Source organism: Neopelma chrysocephalum, unplaced genomic scaffold (genome assembly GCF_003984885.1).
Source record: "Neopelma chrysocephalum unplaced genomic scaffold, ASM398488v2 Primary Assembly neopelma1_96523, whole genome shotgun sequence".
NCBI classification, from domain to species: Eukaryota; Metazoa; Chordata; class Aves; order Passeriformes; family Pipridae; genus Neopelma; species Neopelma chrysocephalum.
This window is the reverse complement of record NW_020925169.1, coordinates 790,413-811,394: the sequence shown is the minus strand read 5'-3', so window position 1 is coordinate 811,394 and position 20,982 is coordinate 790,413. Positions and strand designations below refer to the sequence as shown.

Here is a 20,982-nt window from a genome sequence, read left to right as displayed (position 1 = left end):
AAGCAAAATAATTGTAAACCCACAAAATTTGGCAGAAAAATTCAAAGGAGGCATTGTACCAGAAACTTCTTATTTTCGGTAAACTAAATATAAAATTGACTCCATCAACTTGAAATTCTCACTTTCTGTTAAATTTCATAAAATTATTATAAGCTTGGATTTGGGAAAGTTTCTCAATTTACCATCAACTAAAGCAAACTGCTTCTGAAAATAAATCCCTGACTACATTGTGCAAGGGATAACAGAAGTAAGAAGCTGCGATGTGGTCCACAAATCATGGCTTGAACACAATGACCCAACAATTACTTTTAGTAGTGTGTATTCAAAAAGTAATTTATGTGTAGATATTATTGGATGCACATTTAATTTCTAACCACAATTACATAATGTTTTAATTACTAAATACTGATTCATTTTAACATATGGTTTATGATTTAGTACTTGTAATTCAAGCTATAAACATTACAACAACAATAAAACTAATTACATTTCTTGGTGGAACTTTACTTCCCATACATATTAATCACTTCCAATTGTTCCCCTAGTAATCTATGACACAGCAAGGTACAGAAGAGGGGACTGAGGGGAGGCCTCATTGCAGTCTACTACTTCCTCATGAGAGGAAGAAGAGGGTCAAGCACTGATCTTTTCTCTGTGGTGACCAGTGCCAGAACCCAAGGGAATGGCCTGAAGTGCCAGGGGAGGTTTAGGTTGGATATTAGAAGAAAGTTCTTCACCCCGAGGGTGGTTGTGTGCTGGAACAGGCTCTCCAGAGAAGTAGTCACAGCACAAAGCCTGCCAGAGTTCAAGAAGTGTTTGGATGATATCTCAGGCACATGGTGTGACTCTTGGGGATGGTCCTTTCCAGGGCTAAGGTTTGGACTCAATGATCCTTGTGGGTTCCTTCCAACTAAGCATATTCTGTGAGTATTTCTGTGAGAAAATGTGTGCCTACGTTGCAGTAACTGGGTAACAGTTTCTATGCATTCGAGGATGATATGTATCTGAAAATTGCTGACAGGTTTTACTGGTTTGTTTAATGAAGGACTTACAAATCATAGCCTGATGATTATGGTGAGATGAAAGTTAGAATGAAGACAGGTTTGGCCACCAAAGTTTTACAAACAAAAATGGTCCTTCTCTTTCACCAGTTTCACATGTGATGGTCCTATTTGGTCTCTTTTCACTTTGAGTTTCCCAATAAAGTGCATGCACATCCCAGTTGAGTGACAAGGCAGAGCAGAGCTCCTTTTCCTGTAGTACCTCCTTTAGCAGCTGCAAACAAAGAAGCACCTGGACAGGTACTGCCCCTGCAAGGCTGAACACTTCTCTGCATTGTTTTCAGAGAGCGGCAGCTCACATGACGATACAAAGGCCCATGAACAAGTCTTTGCTTAATATCAGGTTTAGCTGGGTTTCTCTGCCTAATGCAAGAACATGCCATTTTCACCAAGAGCCTTGCACCTTGATGAAGTGGCAAGCTGGGGATGTCTGTAGCTGAGATTACTGCAAGCCATCAGGACAGACCTCACAGCACTTAACAGGCAAAGTGAATTAAAAAGATATTAATTGAAAACGCAAATGTTTCTGGACTTTTTCTGCTTGTTTTCTTTTTCCCTGCAGGCAAAATAAAATGCAGAGGGCTCAGGCAGAAACCTTCACTCCAAATTAAAGCCATATGCTTCACATTGCTCTCCTGTAAGAGGCACGGATGCAGAAGGGGCAGCTGTGCAACAGGTCTCCATAACAACTGTAACCTGCAATTTCATGAATTAGTTGACCCAAAATCCTTGCAAAGGAAGTGTAGAAGCGGTACAGTTGCTATGTGGTGTAGCTGCTCTATCAACCTCATCATCACCCCCACAAGAAGCAAGGAAAAAAGAAAAGTGATCGAAATTTGTCATAAGACAGTAATTGCCCATCAGCTGCTCCATTTCTTTTTTTGAGCTCTTTGCAATTACTAAGTGCCATATGGATATAAAGTTTAAGAGAAAGGAGATGATAACAAAATAAAATCTTACAAATTACTATCGTGATAAAATAGTTCAGGGTTTATTTCAATGATCTCTCCTTCAGTGTATGAATTATTTAATCAAACTGCTTTCAATGGAACTCAGATATCAAATCACCTCTATGAAAACCAGGTGTTAATATCCTTTGACTTTTTAGAAAAACATTGGACTACATTAAAAATACATTTCAGGTCTAGTTTTGCATGTCAGATATGTGATGTGTCAATGGTTATATATTATATTCTTCCTCTCAGGCATGCATCTCCTGCAGAGACAGCAGACTATAGAAGCTGACCCTTACTGAGACCATCTTGTCTCTCAGACAAAGGCCTTTTTTAACTTCTTACTCACTGGTTGCTTCCCATGATGGATGAAAACTTGAGCTCAGCTTGTGATAATTTCACAGGCCCTGAGCACCCTGACCCTGGAAGCCCCAAGGTTAGAAGTCTAGTCTTGTTCTGAAACATCACTGTTCTTCATATTAAAGTAGAACAAAAGTGAAGAAATATCCACCAGTGTGACCAGAGAAACAGGGAAAATGGGAATGACACCTTGGTCATCTGTTACCCCTGTCACCTCAACCCACTGACTGAAATGTAATGGGAAAGCTCTCCAAGACTGTGTCAAGTCAGCACTTTGTTTAGGAAACAGTGAGAAAGGTTTTATTCCAATCCACTGCTAAACATATGTATTTCTGGGCATTTGGTGATCCAAACAACGTGATTTTACAACACTTAGAGATATTCTGCCAATGCTTCAATTTGGACCCGCAAGTTACATGAGAATAATCTGGGCTGAAACACAAGGCAGCTGAAAATAACAACTCAGGAAAGCCAAGACAGTAGAGCTGCTCCATAAGTTCATTGCATCTGAGGAGCAAAAGGCAAATGCAACACAACCCATTTTTTGCCCAAAGATGCGGTTATATGGGGAATTATTCACCTTCAGGGTCTCTTAAAAATTTAGTTTTGAGACTTCGAGATTTTGTGGAAGATGATCAATTCTCAAATGATCTTTAGATCAGGAAAATGAACAGTTCTCAAATCTCAAATCTGTACATGTCATACATATTTTACAAATACTCCTCCAGAAGCACAGGGAAAATGAAAATGGCACTAATTTCTGCAAATGAAAAGGGTTAATAAAAATCCTAAGTTCTTAAAGTAATAAAAGTGGTTATGTACTAGACAGTTCTTGCTACAAGAATTAAAGATTAAAACCAAAACACTCATGCATGCTTTTACTTAACTAAGGCATTCATCTTATGTTCAGGCAGGAACCACTTTAATCAACTTTTAGTTATATTAAACTAACGTGTTGTATGCAAAAAATGTACATATATATCTGCTGATTCCAATGTCTACAAAACCATTTGTAATGTGCTGCAATTTACCTTAGCACATAAACAGAACCTTTGTTTTTTATTTTTTAGTTTTCTTCAATAAAACACATCCTGATTACACCAGCATCTCAAATTAAGTGAGCGGGCACTGAAAGAATGGTATACAAGATCAACAGGCAGCTTTGTACACCAGATAGGGTCAGTAAATCTGCCTTTAGAGAAAATGGTGGAAGACCAACAAACTAGATATTCAGCAAGTCCAGCACCAAGTGCAGAGCACCTTTACACTGAGCAGAGTTTACCCTGCCTTACATTACTTCAGGGTTTATACACAGCCTAATAAATGGCAAAACATAAGTCTTCCCAGCAACTCCTGCAAACCTTTGTGGAAAAACTGCAAAACTGACTAAAACCCCTGAATTTCCCCTCATGTTCAGTTTCAATCTATATACGGAAAGTTGCATTTGTTAATGTGATTTTGCTTAAAAACTGTGCTTATATGTCCTCAGTCTATACCTCCAGTCTTTCTGTCCCACAGCAGAAACCGGTGCCTTTTGGTATACAGTGTGCACAAGGAGGATCCAATGCATTTGTTTTCCCCCGGTCTTTCAGGTTCATGCACACTTGGGACCTTATTATCTACCTCAAAGCCAGAAAAAATGCAGTGACCTTGCAGTTGCAAAGAAATCCTCACAGACCCGTACGTGACCACTGGTTCAGTTGTTCCTGTATGGCTACTTTCAAGAAGGTGATCACAAAGAATTTAGAAAATCTGTGACAGTTTTCAGGAAAGAAGGCAATGGAGAATTCACACTTACCAACTCTACAAAGGCAAGTCCACCATAACTGTGAGCAACAAAAAACACGTTCTCTGCAGCTGACTGGGAAATAAAATGGTCCCAAACATAAATTGCATGTTCTTCAGGAGATCCATTATCCTGCAGAAAGAAATTACATTTGTGACAATTACCTTTAAAAAATGCTAATTCTGTCTAAAAGCAACATGGTTTTATATGTTAAAATGTTTTGGTAAAACAAACCTCAAATGAATATACTCTAGTGTCAAAAAAAGAACAGATTCTTTTGTCCAAAAAAAGAAAATTTAGGATTGCAATTTAAAGGCAGTAAAAATGTTGGGTTTTGTGGCTTACTTTAATATAGACAACAAAAATTATGCATCTGCAAAATTTTGACTAAATACCATGACGACAATTCTGCTAAACAGAGGCATTCCAAGAAATTATGAGCCACTGCTTGGATTTTCATTCTTCTGACAAGTCTTTGTCAAATGTTTGTTCGCTGATGGCTTGTTTAAAGTAGTTATCCCTTAGTCTGATAAAACAAATAAAACCAGGTAGGAACAATATAAAAATAGAATCACAGAATCATTTAGGTTGGAAAACACCTATAATTTCAGGGTTTGCTTTTTTTTTTTAAATATTATGGGCCACTGGAAATCTGCCAAAGATTAAAATTATGGTATTTGCAACTACTCTTTTAAATGCTACTTCTCATGACTGTGGATTATGAGACACAGCACAAATAAAACACCTTTTGTCTGGTTGCAGCCATTACTTTGGAGTCTTTGGTAGTTAGGGGAACCCTTTTTCTTATTATTGAACAAGATTTTGTCAAAGTCAGCCAATGTAAGAATCACTGAAGGCACTAGAGTAATGTACACTGATCTTACTGCACTCCCACCAAAAGTCGGGGTTGTACACTTCCACCTTAGAGGCTCTCAGAAAGCACTGTACCCCACTATATTTTCCTTATTTCTCAGTTTGTCAAGGTTGTAACTACAAATCTGGTCTAGTCTCAGGTGATAAGAGTAAGATGCTCTGCTAGGTCCCCTGCTCCACCAGGATTTCACACACCCAGCATAACAATGCAACCTCTTTCCAGACTCTTCAGTGCTAGAAAGAGCTGATCAGTCAAGGTCATGTAATTTCCTAAAATTTGCGTCCCTTTTCCCTTTGCTCTGCTCCACCAACAACTTCATACCCTTAGGTGACTCTGACACAGACCACAAAAGCGTCGTCTCCTTGGGGAAAAAAAAGCACAAACCAGTAAAAGCCACTGGCAATCAGAAGCTGCTAATTACGCAGTGTGAATTATTGTAATTACTGTAACTTTACCAAGAATGTTGAAGTGATTTAGGTCGCAGTTCCATTCTGCAACTCAGTTTTGAGAATTTAAGTTCTTATAAATGTCTAAAATCGGTGGGAAGAGAGACAACTAAATAATGTAGTGGACTTCCGCTTTTACTTCTATTTTCATGCCCTATTTCTTAAAAGTGAGATGGCTACAAATCTTTCACGGATCTGGACCCAAAGCTCTTAAAACAATTAAGTGCTTTTATGTTTTTTCTCTGTGGCAGCAGTGATTAAAAGCCAAAAACACTGAATTCCTCTTAATCCTGCTGTTGATTGACTATGACAGAACATAGTTTTAACTAATTATGTATCAACTATTGTAAACCACCTCAGTGTAGGAAAGGGCTTATATCAAAACAGTTTATTGCTGTTTTGAAATTTGATTGTAGAGGTAAGTAAAGGAGGTAAAGACTCCTTCTTTTGTGAGGGAAGTGGGAAGTTTTTCCAAAAAAATTTCATGAAGAAAATATGATTGACAGACCAGTTATTAAGATAAAGCTGAAGGACAACTTGAACGGAGTTTCCTACGGAAAAGTGATGTACTTTAATTAAGATATGGATGGAAACCACATATTAAAACACTGGGAGAATTTTAAAATTACTAGTTTATCTGAAAGATTTATTTTAGTTAAACACATGGGAGGTACTTTTTAAAAAAAATAATTTTACCATAAATACTCTTAATAGCAATTTTTGTATAGCTACCCAACCCTGCTTTAACATTCTAAGAAAAAGAGGAGGTTGTTTCTGGTTAATATAGCATTTTCAGGTGTTTTGTATTTTTTATTCTACATGCTATTAGGAAGAGCACACAATCTTAGATTCCACAAGACTAAGATATCAGCAAGAAGCTTCTGAACTCAGCCCAAAGAAGCTTCCACCAATTAAAGCATAACCAGTGGTCTAGTGAACAAATCAATAACTGCACAGCTTCACAGTCCAGTACAAAGATTCAATAAGATTCCAAAAAAGCAAAAAGAATTAGCTAGAATGAGTTAGATATAGACTGTAACTATGGTTTCCTTTATTACTGGTGAAAAAAAAAGCCATAAAATGTCAGGATAAACTGTGTTGTTGTACATACTCTGCTAGGCCCTAAACAAGGTAAGAAAAGCACATATGCGTGAGAAGGAGTTCAGAGGAGTCCTATATGCTTAGAAGACAAGCTCTCTCTTCAGAGCATCTGCTTATTTTTTCCTCTTGTAACAAGCCCATATTTTAAAAAACTCGGACAGAGAATAACCTGGCACCACGTCTGTACAAGAAACATCTGGCTGTGGGAACAGAGCACAGTCGGTCTCCTTAGGATTTCAAATTGCGCTGGGTCTGTGAGGATTAACCTCCTCTGCCTGGCCTGTATTAAATTATGAGGCTGGATGCTGCATTTTCAGTATGAAAGGTAACAGTCTCAGCAGCTGTTGCTTTCTTCCATTTCAAATTCAATGCGCTTACATAGGACATTGTTAAATTATTTGATAGAGAGGGGGTCTCTTGGTCATGCTTTACATAATTATCTATATGACTGTACAGAAATGAATGGAGATTAGCCAGCAGAAATTACACTTTGTACCTCAAAAGGCATCTGAGGCTGAATGCACTCTTGTTTGTGAAACAGAGATGGAAAGGTGCTGGAAAAGCTGAAAGTAGATTTCCAGCTACTGAAAGCTGGAAGACATGGATGTCTTTTCCCTAATAACTATTGTATTTTAGTTCTTTTCACCAATAAAACCAGAGCAAATATAATTAATTTACCATCAGTGATTATGAATGGTATGGAGACTATAAGATATTGAACACCTGTCATACTTGGATGCAGCAAATCCCTGTGAAGATTGCCTTGGAGATAAAGAAGATAAAAATCATTTAACCCAAGTATTGCTGAGAGATTTTAGATTGCTGATTTTTCCTTTTCCTGAATGCTAGAGAAAACACATATTCTGGATCCTGCTATAAAAGGGGCATCCATAAAAGTAATATAGAAGTAGTCAGATATTAGGTTCTGATTCAGTTAAGGACAGGTGCATGGGGCTAATCAAAAAGATGCTCTTGCCACATATCCTTACTGAATGAGAAGTGATCAACAAGTGTTTAGAAATAGAATGAAATTTTATTTTATGTGGAAGAGATGAGTATCGGCAAACACTAGTCTAAGAACAGATTCCCTTTTCTAGTGATAAAAGGCTTTTTTCCCCAGTATTTTTAAAAACAGTCTCTTAACTATATATAAAAAATGCCTCGCTTTTTAAACCAAAGTAGCAATTGCTCAAAAAATTATCATAAATTGTTAATATGGAGCTTTTAATTTTAATATGAAAAATTTAATCAAATAATTTCACAGTACAGTCTATGAAAATAATATCAAAATTATTAATAAATTCATGTTTCACATATATCTGAAGGCATTTAATATCCCAAGGCCAGAACCTCTCCCACAGATGCTTGAAGCAGCAGCTTTTGGAAGAGAAGAAGTTGCCAGCCACTGAGATGCTCAGCCTCGAGTCAAGGCCTGGGATGAGTTAGGGACGTCCTGGGCTCCTCCAGCCTAGACCAGCTGGGCTCAGTTTTGGGGGATCTTACACCAAGAACAGCAGCTTGTGACTACGTTGTTTTGGGCTCTACGCAGTGCTGACAGAAATACACTTGTACAAAATGCTGCTCCATGTTTCATTTCAAAAGAAGATTTTGCTTTGAGAAAATGAACTTGCAGATTTAAAATTCTCTCTGTAGTAGTTTTCAAGTCCCTGAAAACTGAAAATGATTGTGGGCAAATACCCAGGCCATCCACTGGACAGAAAAGTGGAGGGAGAGAACTCAGATTTTCATCTGTCATTTTTTTCCAGTATTGCTAGAGCTAGGAGTTGAAAGGTATATAGCATTTTAATGGCTAGAGCCATTAGGAATACCCAGATAAGCAGTGTGCACATGGTGAATACTATGTTATGTTCAGTTGCATTCAAGAAACAGGTTAAATTTACTAATGTAATACCACAGTCAATAACTGTCAAATACCAAGCTCAAGTAATGCAGCAGCTGAAGCCTTATCAACTATGCCAGATTCTAACACCTACACATTGCAAGCTCTGCAGTTATGATGGACTACCTGAGTTGATAAACATGGAATTATCTAAAAAACATTTGCATATTTGTGTAATTATTTCCTAAGGTTAATTAGCTCTTTGCAAAGCAGCTTGCCCTTTGAGAGTGCTTACTGTGACAGGTTCACATATTTCCTATTCCAGTGCCAAATATTACTTTATTCTTTTTTTTAAGGTAGCCTGTTGCTGGAAAGTTAGAGATGGGACAAGAGCTGGAGGCTTTGAACCACCATTGACTTTACTGGGGAAGAGCAGCTCAGATGCCACCTTAAACTTCTAATTCATCAAAACTAAAAAAAATTCAAATAAAGAAAAATCAATTTAGTTTTCAGCTCTGGTAACAGCTCTCTTCTTCTCCTTTTTTTTTTTTTTTTTTTTTTTTTAAATCAAGGAGTTGGAATAACATTTTTTGGGGAAAAGTGAAAAGTGGAATGCACACAAACAGGGAAATATGCCATACAGCTGAATAGCTTTTTAACAATTTATTTGAAGGTGGTTTCTATAATTAAAATTATCACAGCAAAACAATTTCCCCTTCTAGCTCAATGAGCTACTGTAAACAAGTATGGTACACATGTTAAATACGGGACAAGAGAACTGCACACTGGCTAGAAGGCCGAAGGATGCAGAAGGCTCAGGTCTCCTGTCTCTGGAGATGTTAGATCCTTCCCCACCAGCACCACCTTGACAGTTGCATACAGCTTGTCCCATTGCCTTAGGGGGCCATGGGTCAGGCAAATTTTTGCAATTCCCCCCAGATCTTCCAAAAATAATTATCTTAAAATTAATATATAACGTAAGTATAACAACGTTCTTTTTCAACAGCACCCTTATGAGTACTAAATGATACTTATTAACTGCTGCATTTTCCTCATTCTTTTTGCAAATATTTGCCTTACATGAGACAAAAACTTTTTCATTGGCCATATGAAACCCATATGATGCGTTGCTATCACTAGAGCAGCACCAAAATCTCAGTGCAGGCCAAGGTCTAAGAGGCTTTTGTCATTGTTTAAATCTGCTAAATATAGATTCCAATGTTTGAAGGTCCCAGTACCCTTTGCTTTCAAAGTAGTTTTTAACAGTCCATTGTACCTTTTCGATTTTCCCAGAGACTGATGCATGGTAGGTAATGTGATATACCCACTCAATCCCATGCCCTCTGTCCCAGATGTTTATGAGGCTGCTTTTGAAATGAGTCCCATTGTCCCACTCAATTCTTTCTGAGGTGTCACGTTACCACAGGACTTGCTTTCCAAGGCCCAAGAAGGTGTTCTGGGCAGTGGTGTGAGGCACAGGGTACATCTCCAGCCATCCAGTGGTTGTTTCCACCGTTGTCAGCACGTAGCACTTGCCTTGGTGGGTTTGCAGGAGTGTGATGTAATCAGTCTGCCAGGCCTCCCCATATTTATATTTCAATCATCGTCCACCATTCCACAGAGGCATTACCCGCTTGACTTGCTTGATTGCAGTGCATATTTCACAGATAGGGATAACTTGGGAGATTGAGTCTTCCCCTCGATCATGAGCCCAACTGTCTCTTGCATCTCTTCCCTGATGACCTGAGGTGTCCTGGGCCCACTGAGCCAGAAATAATTCACCCTTATGTTGCCAGTCCAGATCCACCTGAGACACTTTAATTTTGAGACAATTAAATTTTTAATCTTGGCAGCCCGATCCACTTGTCCATTGTTGTGATGTTCTTCAGTAGCCCGACTCTTCAGTACATGTGCATCTACATGACGTACTTTTGCAGCCAACTTCTCTACCCAGGCAGTCTTGCCCAGATGGGTTTCCCACTGTGCTGCCAATTCATCTTTTTCCATCAGTTCAGCCACCCTCCCAGAGCATTTTCTGCCATCCATGAGTCAGTGTAGAGGTGGAGCACTGCCCATTTCTCTTACTCAACAAGAATTCCTTTCTTTCGCCCTCCAGCGGTGGCAGTGAGGTCCTACAGAATAATAACCTAGACAAGCCCACACAGCTCCAGGCTCTGCCCCCTCACGGCTACTGAGAAAACATTAACTCTGTCCTGACCGCAAACCATGACAGGTTTGAAGGCAACAAAGCTGAAACAGAAGCCAAAAAAACAGCCAGCATGTAATTCTCCCCAACCCACCCCCACCTAAGATAGTAGCTATAGCATTACAATCAGAAAAGAGGATGAAAGTAAAGAGAGGATATAAACTGAAAACAGGAAAAGAAAGTAAAAGTGAAAAGTGGAAGCAAGGATCTTGTATTATATTTCTGCAGCATGAGTATGTAAAGATAAGACTTGAAAGTGTCTAGCTCAGGCCATTTAAAAAAGATTCTGTCTTTAACTGAGAAATTCCAGTGTATTAGGAAGCACCCCATCTACTTGAAAATCTTTTTTGCCATTTTAATCACAGAGTTGAGAGAATTATTGCACAGATATTTCAGAAATGTTCCCTACTCCAACCTAAGATGTGTTCCCAGGAGGCAGCAGGACATTTTATTAACAGTAGGAATTGTACTTCTGACTTACTTAGTGACACAGGCAACAGTTGTCTGTATGCTACATATATGGAGATATGCACACACGAAGATGAATTGGCTCTTGCAGAACTCTTAAATAACCAGATTTTCAGGAAGGATGGTGATGGACTGCCTTCTATATAGGGGTAATTCCAGCTGTGAGAAACCAGGAAAAAGGAGGCTGCAGAAGAGAACATCAAGACCATCTCAGAGGCAAAGCAGCCATGAGCAGGGAATATAACAGTGGAGGAAAAATGACAGTGGAGGCAAATTTACAACGAATCTTAAATTTGATAACATGCATCTGAAATTCAGTTCAGCAGGTCATGCAAGGAGCAGAGGGAAGCAAGGACCATGGAAGACTGACTGAGCAGTGGGTCAAGGGAGTTGTTCTATTTCTATGTCCTGAGTTGACTGAGAAAGAGACAACTTGAGAGAAAACAAAAGGGGAAGAGACAAAATCATTGACAGCTGATGCTTTGGCCTTGAAAGTGTGAACAAAGGACACATTTTTTTGCTCCCTTCTTCTACAGGCTCTGTATGGATTTTATTTGCATACTTTGCCTTACTGAAACCACAAAACCCAGGAGGATTTGATCAGCTGTGCGGGTGGCAGAGTGGGTTCATGGTCACCAATATCTGAAGCAGCTCTATGGAAATACAGAGCATTGAATCCGCAATGGTTTAACACTAAAATCACGTAAATGCATTATCAGTGAGTGATGTTATTTTATTCAGCATCTGTATTCATATGTATTCAGAAATTCCTTACTTTTGACCTCAGCAGGGATTAAATCATGAGCCTTTGGATGTAAAAATGCCAGACTCTACCACTTCCCCAGGAGGAAGAAGTGGCAAAATAAAAAAAATATACTATATTTTTAAGGGCACTCTGAGATGGGGGCAAGATACATACGCTGGCAGTAGGTAGCAGCTGCTTTTGAGATATAAGGAGATACCCAGTATCACAATAGCTAAGTCTAGTCATTCATGGAGCTGCAGATATAAATAGCATAGCCACAGTTATTATTTGGCACATGCCTTCAGAAAGCAATATGCCAAAGTCACTTAAGGTTGCTTTTTTCGTATTAGAGATCCTTGCCTTATTCCAAAATCTATTTGAGATGATTCTTTGTAATTTCTTTTGCCTTTTTTATTTGTGAAGTGGGACACTGATGGAAGTGTTCCCAATATTGCTTATGAAGCCCCAGTAATGTTGTGTGTATAGAGTCAACGGCACAAAGGAAAAGTAGAAGTCTTACATAGTGTAGTTAAATACACATTTTATTAAGTTAGAAGGAGAGTAGTCCCACCTCCAAAACTGCTGAAATTTATCAGAAAAGCAGGCAATCTCAACAGTCCTGCTAAACAAACAAGTATTACATGAAATGTGCAATATCTGGCATATCTAAAAGCCAAATAAAAGATGTAAGGCAAAAATGCATTTCACAGAGTAAGACAATACTTAAATTACACCCACCAGTGCAGAGGGGATGAAGGTCTGGCTTGGTAGGAAATGGTGATACCAGCATTTTGTTATGGCATGACTGCTAAGATTAGGCTTAAAATTACAAGTTTTAGCTAATGCATGACTGACAATATCTAGCCCTGTTTTTTATGTTTTGTGTTTTGGCTCTTCCCCCAGGCCCCTGTTCTCCCCGGCTCCCACCACAATTACCATGCAAGACAACTTCAGATCCTGTCCCACTTTTCACACTTCAGATGCATGCTGGGCTTTCCCTGGTGATGGTGGTCAGGAAATAAAATTCAGACCTATTCTAAATATATGTGGGAACAGAGCAAGCTTGGATCCTAACAAGCCCTGAGGCAGCAGGAGAGAGTTACTTTTCTCCTTTATATCCAGCTTTATTACACACAAGAGAAAAAACAAAGCAACTCCAAGCCAGAAAAGCATTTTCTCAGCTAAGCCCTCAACTAATACACTTCCCAACCAATAACTTAGACTTACTTCTGGATTAAAAAAAAACAAACCCACTCTCTTTTCCTGTTTCCAAAGTGCTCCAATGAGGAACAAGCCAACCCTGGAAATTAAAACTCTCTTTCCACTCTCTTGACCACAGGACCTGCCCCCAAGTCCTCACTTAAAATATTTCAACAGGCCTGAAAACTGTTCAACAATGGCTCAAAACCACAGAGCTATGCTGTCAGTGCCCACAGCTGTTCTTCAGAGATGTGCCAATGTCTCAGCTGCATTAACATATCACAGATCTAATATTACATTTGAGTTTTGGCAAATGTGGGTCTTCACTGGATGCCTTTGGAGCGCTGCTATGTCAGGCCATGCAGATATGACAAGGACATATGAGTGTTTTTAAAAGGCTGGTGTTACAGGTGGAATTTCTTAGATTTGCATTGGAACGGAGAGCTGAACAGGACAAGTCTGGCTGCAGATCTGTGCAAAAATACACAAAGAAAGCAGCAAACATTATCCATGTCGTTCAATCCACAATGCCTCAGCCTCTCTGCATGGCAAATACTTTCTGCTGGTCTGTTCAAATGCTCTCCTTATTCCTTCAGCTTTCTATTTGGAAATTCAAGTGACTTTCTAACTTGCAAGGATTTGCTGTTTATAAAGTAAACCCCAGATTTCAGGCTAAATTAATTAAGTCTCAAATGTTATTATATCATCATCTCCCTGCTTAAAGCATCTGCTTGTCAATCAGGTAAGACAACTTTATCAAGCTGTTATTCCAGTGTGGATTTTCCCATTATTACTTCTGTTGGAGTCTAGCATGTCCTGCCAAAACCACTTGACTTTCTTCTAGTGAAGTGCAGGAAAGGAGACCAAAAACAAGAAGAAAATCAGACAAAATCAGTTTCTCAATGTATCTTAATTATTATCTTCACCAAAACTTTGAGGTTGGTATTTTAAATGACTAGAGTTTTTCTGGTTTATTTTTAATGGACCCGTTGCTCCCTATTGAGCTGGATAGTACATAATTAAAACCATTCCTTCAAAACAGATCTTGCCCCTGAATATCTACAGTATACATTTTGTTTATATTATTTCCAAATTGACCAATGTGGTAGAAGACACATAAACTAATTATTTTATTATTAAGACAAGAATGTAAAGAAACACAAATATGACATTTGGGTTTTTTTTAGTCTGGAGACAAGAACATTGCTGAGTCACTAAGATGAGAAGGAGAAGACAACAGGAGGAAGGAGGGAAATGAATCAAAGTTTTACTTCAGAGAAAAACTACTGATTTCCCTTTTAGCTCTCTGACAGACTTTTCCATTTTTTATTTTTGTATATTTTTTCCCTTTCCCATATAACTTGCAGGTTCCAGGTGAAGGAAGCCTGAATGTGAAGCACCATGTTCTAGCAAACAGTTTCAAAATCCTGCATGGGGAAACTCCTCAAACTGGAGGTGTAATAACAATTCCTCAGATCAGTCCTACATGCACAGTCATATCATGGCTATTGAAAAATACTTGAGCAGTTCACAAGAAAATTCCCACGCCATGGTGCTCTAAACATGGTACTTGCCAATCTCTGCAGGTGGACTTACATATTCCTATTTAAGTAACAACCACAGCAGTTTGGCCAAAGAGACTCTAATTAGTAAAAAATACTCAAAGACTGAGGCAGTTGCATTTCATTACAATACCACTGTTATGGATACCTACATTTTACATGCATCTTTTTTACATCTCCTAATATTTTTTTCTTTCCAAACTACTCAATCTCAGAGATTGAGACTCTGGCCACAACATACTTCTGCCTAACATAATGAATGTCACCAAAGATGGCCTTTTGTGTAAAATTATAGGAGCAAAAGAATATTTCTTAAACAAACCATCAGGTTGTATCTTCACAGATGTCCCCTATCAGTCATGTTTCTGGCAATTAACAGATTAATTGTAAGTGCAAGTAAATAAAAATTAATACAATACTTTTATAAAAAGAACTATCTTCACAAGACACAAAGAGAGATATCATGCCAGTCATTTAAATGATTACATGCATTTTTCTCAACACTAAAAGCAATTTCTTTTGAAATGAATGCATCTGAAACATTCAAAAACTCCTAATGGCAGTCATGCAGAAGTGTTATTTTTCTATTTCCTGAAGTACTTGAAGCCTATTTTACTTTCCAGTTCTTTCAGTGTGTTTATATGCTGTAAGGAGAAACAGAATTTTTTTTAAGCTATGCTATTGCAAGAAAAATACCATTTTTGCCAAGAAAAATGCAGATTTCCCCACCACAGGAAACAATGAATCCAACAAACTTCAACACATTTAAGTAAAACAACAACTTAGTATTTTCATTAACATCTATGGTTTCAGAACAAACCTCAGCTGTAAAGTCTCTGTTACAGAGTGTATACCTCTTGCATAAGGTAAACTAAAGAGAACGGCTTTGCTCTGTATTTTTCTTCTTCACTCCTCTGTCTCTAATTATTACATACACTCAAGAGTAGTTATTTAAGTGAAAGAAAGATTTAACAGGCTGAAAGCTATTTGATTTCTCCTAATAAAGACAGCAAAGTGCTCAGTGCTTTAAGTAAACCAATACACTTTTATTTAATGTACAGTTATAAATATTTACTAAAGTCTCTTAATATGTAGAGTACTCTAGTTAATTGTTTTTGAAGTAACCACAATTAGCTTATAAAATAATTATCTAAATGGATGCAAAACATAATCTGAAATTCAGATTTGCATTTTTTGTTGGTTCTCATTTTAATAATCTGAAAAGTTGAATGTTGAGCTATTCAAATCTGAATTCTGCTACTCCGTTTTCCCATCCAGACTCACCTCCATTATTTTTGTTTCACAATAATGTAAGTTATGAAATGATCTTTCATCCCAATGAGTTGCTAAACAACCTCAGGACTTACTTGTTGTACCTCTGGCTGGAACCCTGTGATTCCTTCACGTTCATTACTTTATTAAAACAGGCTCTTTTCCACCCAGATTAGCAAGGGCATTGGCATTGCAGCAGTAGTGCATTACCATCATCAAAGATCATTAGATATTACATCAACAGCAATTTTCTTCTAACACAGTGTCATCTTTTTAACAACTCAAAATATCCAACTACATAACAGACAGCTTGGCTGTATTTTAAATTAGCAGAGATACTAAAGCCAGGAAATGTAATTCTCAGGATATCAGAACAAAAGGTTCAAAGTAAAAAAGAATTCTTATATACCATAAGATTATCAGGACTAGACTGTCACACTCTGACCTTGCTGGCGTCTAGCTAATCTGACAATATTTGGCAGAGCATTGTTTCAAATCAATAACTAATTAACAAAGTACAAAAGAAGTTGTACTGTTTTTGAGGCTTCTTGTTAAAAATGACTTTTGGTTGCATATGGGCAGAAAGGTCGCTTTTATGACATCTTCAGGAGTCTTTCAACACCTTGCCACTGTCAGATTAAATTACTTTTAGCAATTAATTGTCATAAGTTAAAACAGAAGCACATTTGTTACAGAAGGTTGTCATAATGACATAGTGAGCAGTTGTTTTGATATGAATTTCTTCCACTGACCCTCTATCATATCTTAATTTTTTTGGTTGACCTAACTGGAAAATTGGGAGCAACTAACTCTGGCAGCATAGGCCAAACATAGGAGGGTCTTATTTCTATTGAGATTATAGACAGAACAAAAACAGAACAAAAATTCCAGAAATAACTGAAGATCTTGAGAATAATATGTATCTTATATAAAATATGTAATCTATGTCTATGCTGGTGGGTGGGATAAGAAGAATAAACCCTCAAAAATCACATGGATGTCACTTTTGTTACTGTTATAAATGGTCCTTGATGCCAAGTTAATCCATTATTAGAAAATGTCATTTGTTTGATGTATTTTAAAACAAGGATTAAGTGGATTGAACATCTGCAACCTTCCCCCATTCAAACCATTACTTAGTTTTGGAGACTTGTATCTTACTGTGATTTAATGAAAAATATTTCTACTCCTTTAGTTCCTTTTGTTGAACTTTTCTATATCACAATGCACATATATTGCCTGTCTTACAGATTAGTCCTCTAACAATTCTCATTGCAAGTTTGAGTTTGCTAAAAAATATTACATTAGGATGAAATTAGACAACGTCCCAATAAAAGTCTCCCATTTTTAAAATAAATGCTAAATACCATTTCAGCTGTTTGCTAGGGTTTGACATGCCATCCCACCACCAGAGCCTCTAAAAAAAAATCCAGATTGCTCATCAACAATGTTGCAAAGCAAATAACATTTATCAGGAAAAGACAGAAGCATTATTGATTGCGCACCTGTTCCTGCTTAATGTCTCAAGTCTTCCTTCTGTGAGGTTTGTTACCTCTTGCTATTTGAGAGGTAAGAGATAACTCTGAGTGAGCGGCAAAAGCAAGATGCAGAGTGCATCCATGTGGTGAAGCCAACAATGTGCTCATTAAGGTACATAATAGACATGTTAATCAAGACTTTAAGGAAAAGAGTGTGAGGAAATAACATAATCCTCTGTATCAGGTTTGCAAATCAAGATTTTGGTAGGCAAGAAGCTACAGGAATGAATTCTACGAGAAGATACCAGAAGCTTCCACCATGTTGGATGGAGCCAGGTCCAGATGGCTCCGAGGTGGAACCATCACCAAGACTAAGCCCATCAGCAATGGTGGTGGCACCTCTGTGAGAACATACTGAAGATACAGTAAAAAAGCTGTGCAACAGCATGGAGCTTGGACCATGGAGGCTCATGGCAAACCAGATATCTACTTGGAGCAAATATCCCACACTGAAGCATGGAAAGTGAGTGAGGAGTGACAGAGAAAAACGTGATGAATTAACCACACTTCCCATGCCTCATGCAATTCCACTGCTCAGGGATGGAAAGTGGAGAAGTTGAGAGTGAACTTGAGCCCAAGAGCAAGTGAGGAGTGGGGGGAAGGTGCTTTAAGATTTTTCTTATTTCTCATTCTCTTGCACCCTTGACAATTGGAAATAAGTTGAGTTCAGTTTGGCACATAAGAGTAATTGCTGGGTGATCTCTCTGTTCTTAATTTGAGCCACAAGTCTTTTGACATATTTTCTCTCCCCATCTGGTCAGGGATGGGGAGTGATAGAGCAGCTCAGAGCACCTGGCAGCCAGCCAGCAAAGGTCAACCCACTACATCCCCATATTGCCACACACTGTCCCAGTACCTGGTAACAGGGAACGAAGTGCAGATAAACAGGAAAAGAGAAGCAGGACAGACTCCATCCTGCACTGGAGAAGAAAGAGATTGTGTAGAAGAATGGACCTGGGCAACTGCAGAATCTGTCCTTAATGGTGGCAGCAGAAAAGCTATAACACCAGGAAAGGTCTGGATACCTCATCTCTAGTGCTGGTTGCCTTGTAGGAGCTGATTAGAGATCTTCAGGTTGAGACTCTGGAAGAGCTTGGATAGCTCTTACAGTTAACACCAGAACAGTGTTTAACAATCCACATTTAACATATTTTTCTATTTTTGTAGGTTAGTTCTATTAGAGCAAATGTTTCTATACTAGCATATTTTAAATCTTAAATCTTGTTTAGTAATAAAGCTGACAATGAGTGGGAAGAACTCATACCAGACATCCTGGAAATCCTCCATATTGTGATCATACTCAAGGTGCCTGATATCCCAGTACAATGCCAGAATACTCAAAACTGACTCTCCACCAAGCAGCATGGATTACTTTTGGAGGTGAGAGTACACTGAATGGCATTCACAGAAAACTGGATAGGAGTATCTCAAATAATTTTTAACCCTTTATGAACATAGGCACAGGTTTAACAGATGAAGAGAAACTGGGTTTCTGTCCAGGGGCTTCAAGACAACCTGTAGGTAATGCACCCACCTGAGATACAGATTCAGATTTCACCTTGAAATCAGCAGTGTAGACAAAATCTTCCAAGAAGTGGTTGCGCACAGTCCTAATTAAACCACTGTTCACAAATGCTTTAATAAAGTATAGCCTTTTTAATTCTGCCATGTCTATCCACTTCTAAACACACACTAGGCAAATAAGCAATTTAAAGATCATAGGGTGTTTTTTCTCTTCCTGAAATTCAAGAACTGCTTTATAGTTAAAAATGAAAGTTTATGGGCTCAAATTAACAACTTAGAAAGATATAATAAAGGAGAGGAAGTCGGAAGAACATGGACAGTACTTGTATCCTTCCCATCATTCTAATGGGAATAACTAATGGTCATGCTAATAACATCTGGAGAATATCTGTGAAAAAACTCCTATTACTGATCTGCTTTAAGGTCCTTCAGCAATTCAAGACAATGATCTGGCTTGGGGAATTTTTTGATCTCTGAAGAAATCATGAATGTTTGCTCAACACCCCAGTGTTAAAAATGCCAAGAAATATCACTGCCTGTCTGGAGGAGTTTATATCTTTCAAGGTGCACTTCTGTAGCAGTACTTGTGCAAGACCACAGGAGATTAACCATGCTGATAGCTCGGTAGGCTTCCTGGTCTAAATCACCTGCACTTGCTCTTTGTAAGTGGATGACCAACCACAACCTCAGTAGTGCCAAATGTTCTGAGACAGGGAAATCTGCCTCTCTTTGCAATGTCCACAAAGTATACCCATAGCTCAAATACTTCTTTGAGGGCTGAGATGGAACTTGGTAATGTCAAATCATTGAACTACATCAGCTGGAGAGCACCTCTGAGGGCCATCTAGTCCAAAACTATTCTCAAAGCACTGTCAGCCAGGACTGGTCACAACTGCTGTGCCTGATACTTTCCATCAAAAGCAAAGAAGAGGGTGCTCTGTAGTTCTTGTGTCACAGAAGTGTAAAAATGCACCTTGTGAAAGCTCCCCAAACCTTGAATCACAGAGATTTGAGAAAAAATGACTTTGCACACACTCGGGAGAAGTCCTGCAGATGACTACTGTGGACATGAAGTAATTTACAGTACTTCCATGCCACAACTTTTTTTTTTCCAACATTTGTATGCTCTGTGGACCCACAGCACAACTGAAGCAGTCTGTCTTTGCTAAGTCTAGCAGACCTGAACTTTGCATAGTCACTTTATCTTTGGGTAGAAACAGCTTTACTTCATGGTGTTGTTAGAAACTTATGTCATGGTTATCTACCACCATTGTAAGAGAATAACAACAGTATCTCAGCTTCTGCTCCAGTGATGTCTGGTGCCCTTTAGGATAAAAATCCATCAGCCAAACTCTATCAGTCAGCTGGAGTAGTTCAAAAAAAAAAAGGGAAAGGAAATGGTAAAAGAACATAATGAACTAACAGCAAATGGTAGCAGAAAGGTGTTTAAGACAAGTTATCTTCATGATCAAATCAGATGCTGTTATTTCAAGATCTATCACAGCAATAACTCATTTGCCCACTTAAGGCAATGTAATCAGAGCCTTCATGCAGTCAGAACAGCACACAGCATCTGAAAGCGTAACATCTCAATGAGGAGAACTTCATATATGGCAAAATCTTCACTGGCAAGGGATTTAAAGATAACCAAGAGTCATTAAACATAAGCCTACTCTTTTTTGGCAACCAGTGCAAGGGACACAGGATGAATAACATGACCCTGTCATCAAATGTGTTTGTTCATTTTTCAAACAGGAAAAGGAGAGTACCCAGAGAATTAGAGAGGTGTCTTGCAAAGTGGAATGTGTGAGGGCAGTGATTTATCAAAGGGTAAGACCACAAAATTAATTGCAGAACCCAGAAATCTTTCATAATCACTTAGGCACACTAAACTTTGCTAAATTTCTTTGTTGCTTAATTTGCTAACTTCAAAAGAATTCCTCAGCAAACCAGACCCCTACAACAAATAAATATCTGTCATCATCACATCTTCATGCAATTAAGGCTTCTGTTTTCCCAGGTTAAGAACAGAGTGGTTGTGATACA

At 38.3% G+C, this 20,982-nt stretch overlaps 1 protein-coding gene across 7 annotated transcripts in view; it reads right to left on the bottom strand.

The window, feature by feature from the left end:
* The window catches only part of FAM172A (family with sequence similarity 172 member A), a 283,280-nt gene that overhangs the window by 116,452 nt on the left and 145,846 nt on the right, over nt 1-20,982 (bottom strand). For all 7 annotated transcript variants that reach the window (XM_027708758.1, XM_027708757.1, XM_027708763.1 and 4 more), the window contains one exon: nt 4,173-4,292. In XM_027708758.1, the coding sequence (XP_027564559.1) occupies nt 4,173-4,292 (120 nt within the window). The remainder of the gene's footprint in view (nt 1-4,172; nt 4,293-20,982) is intronic.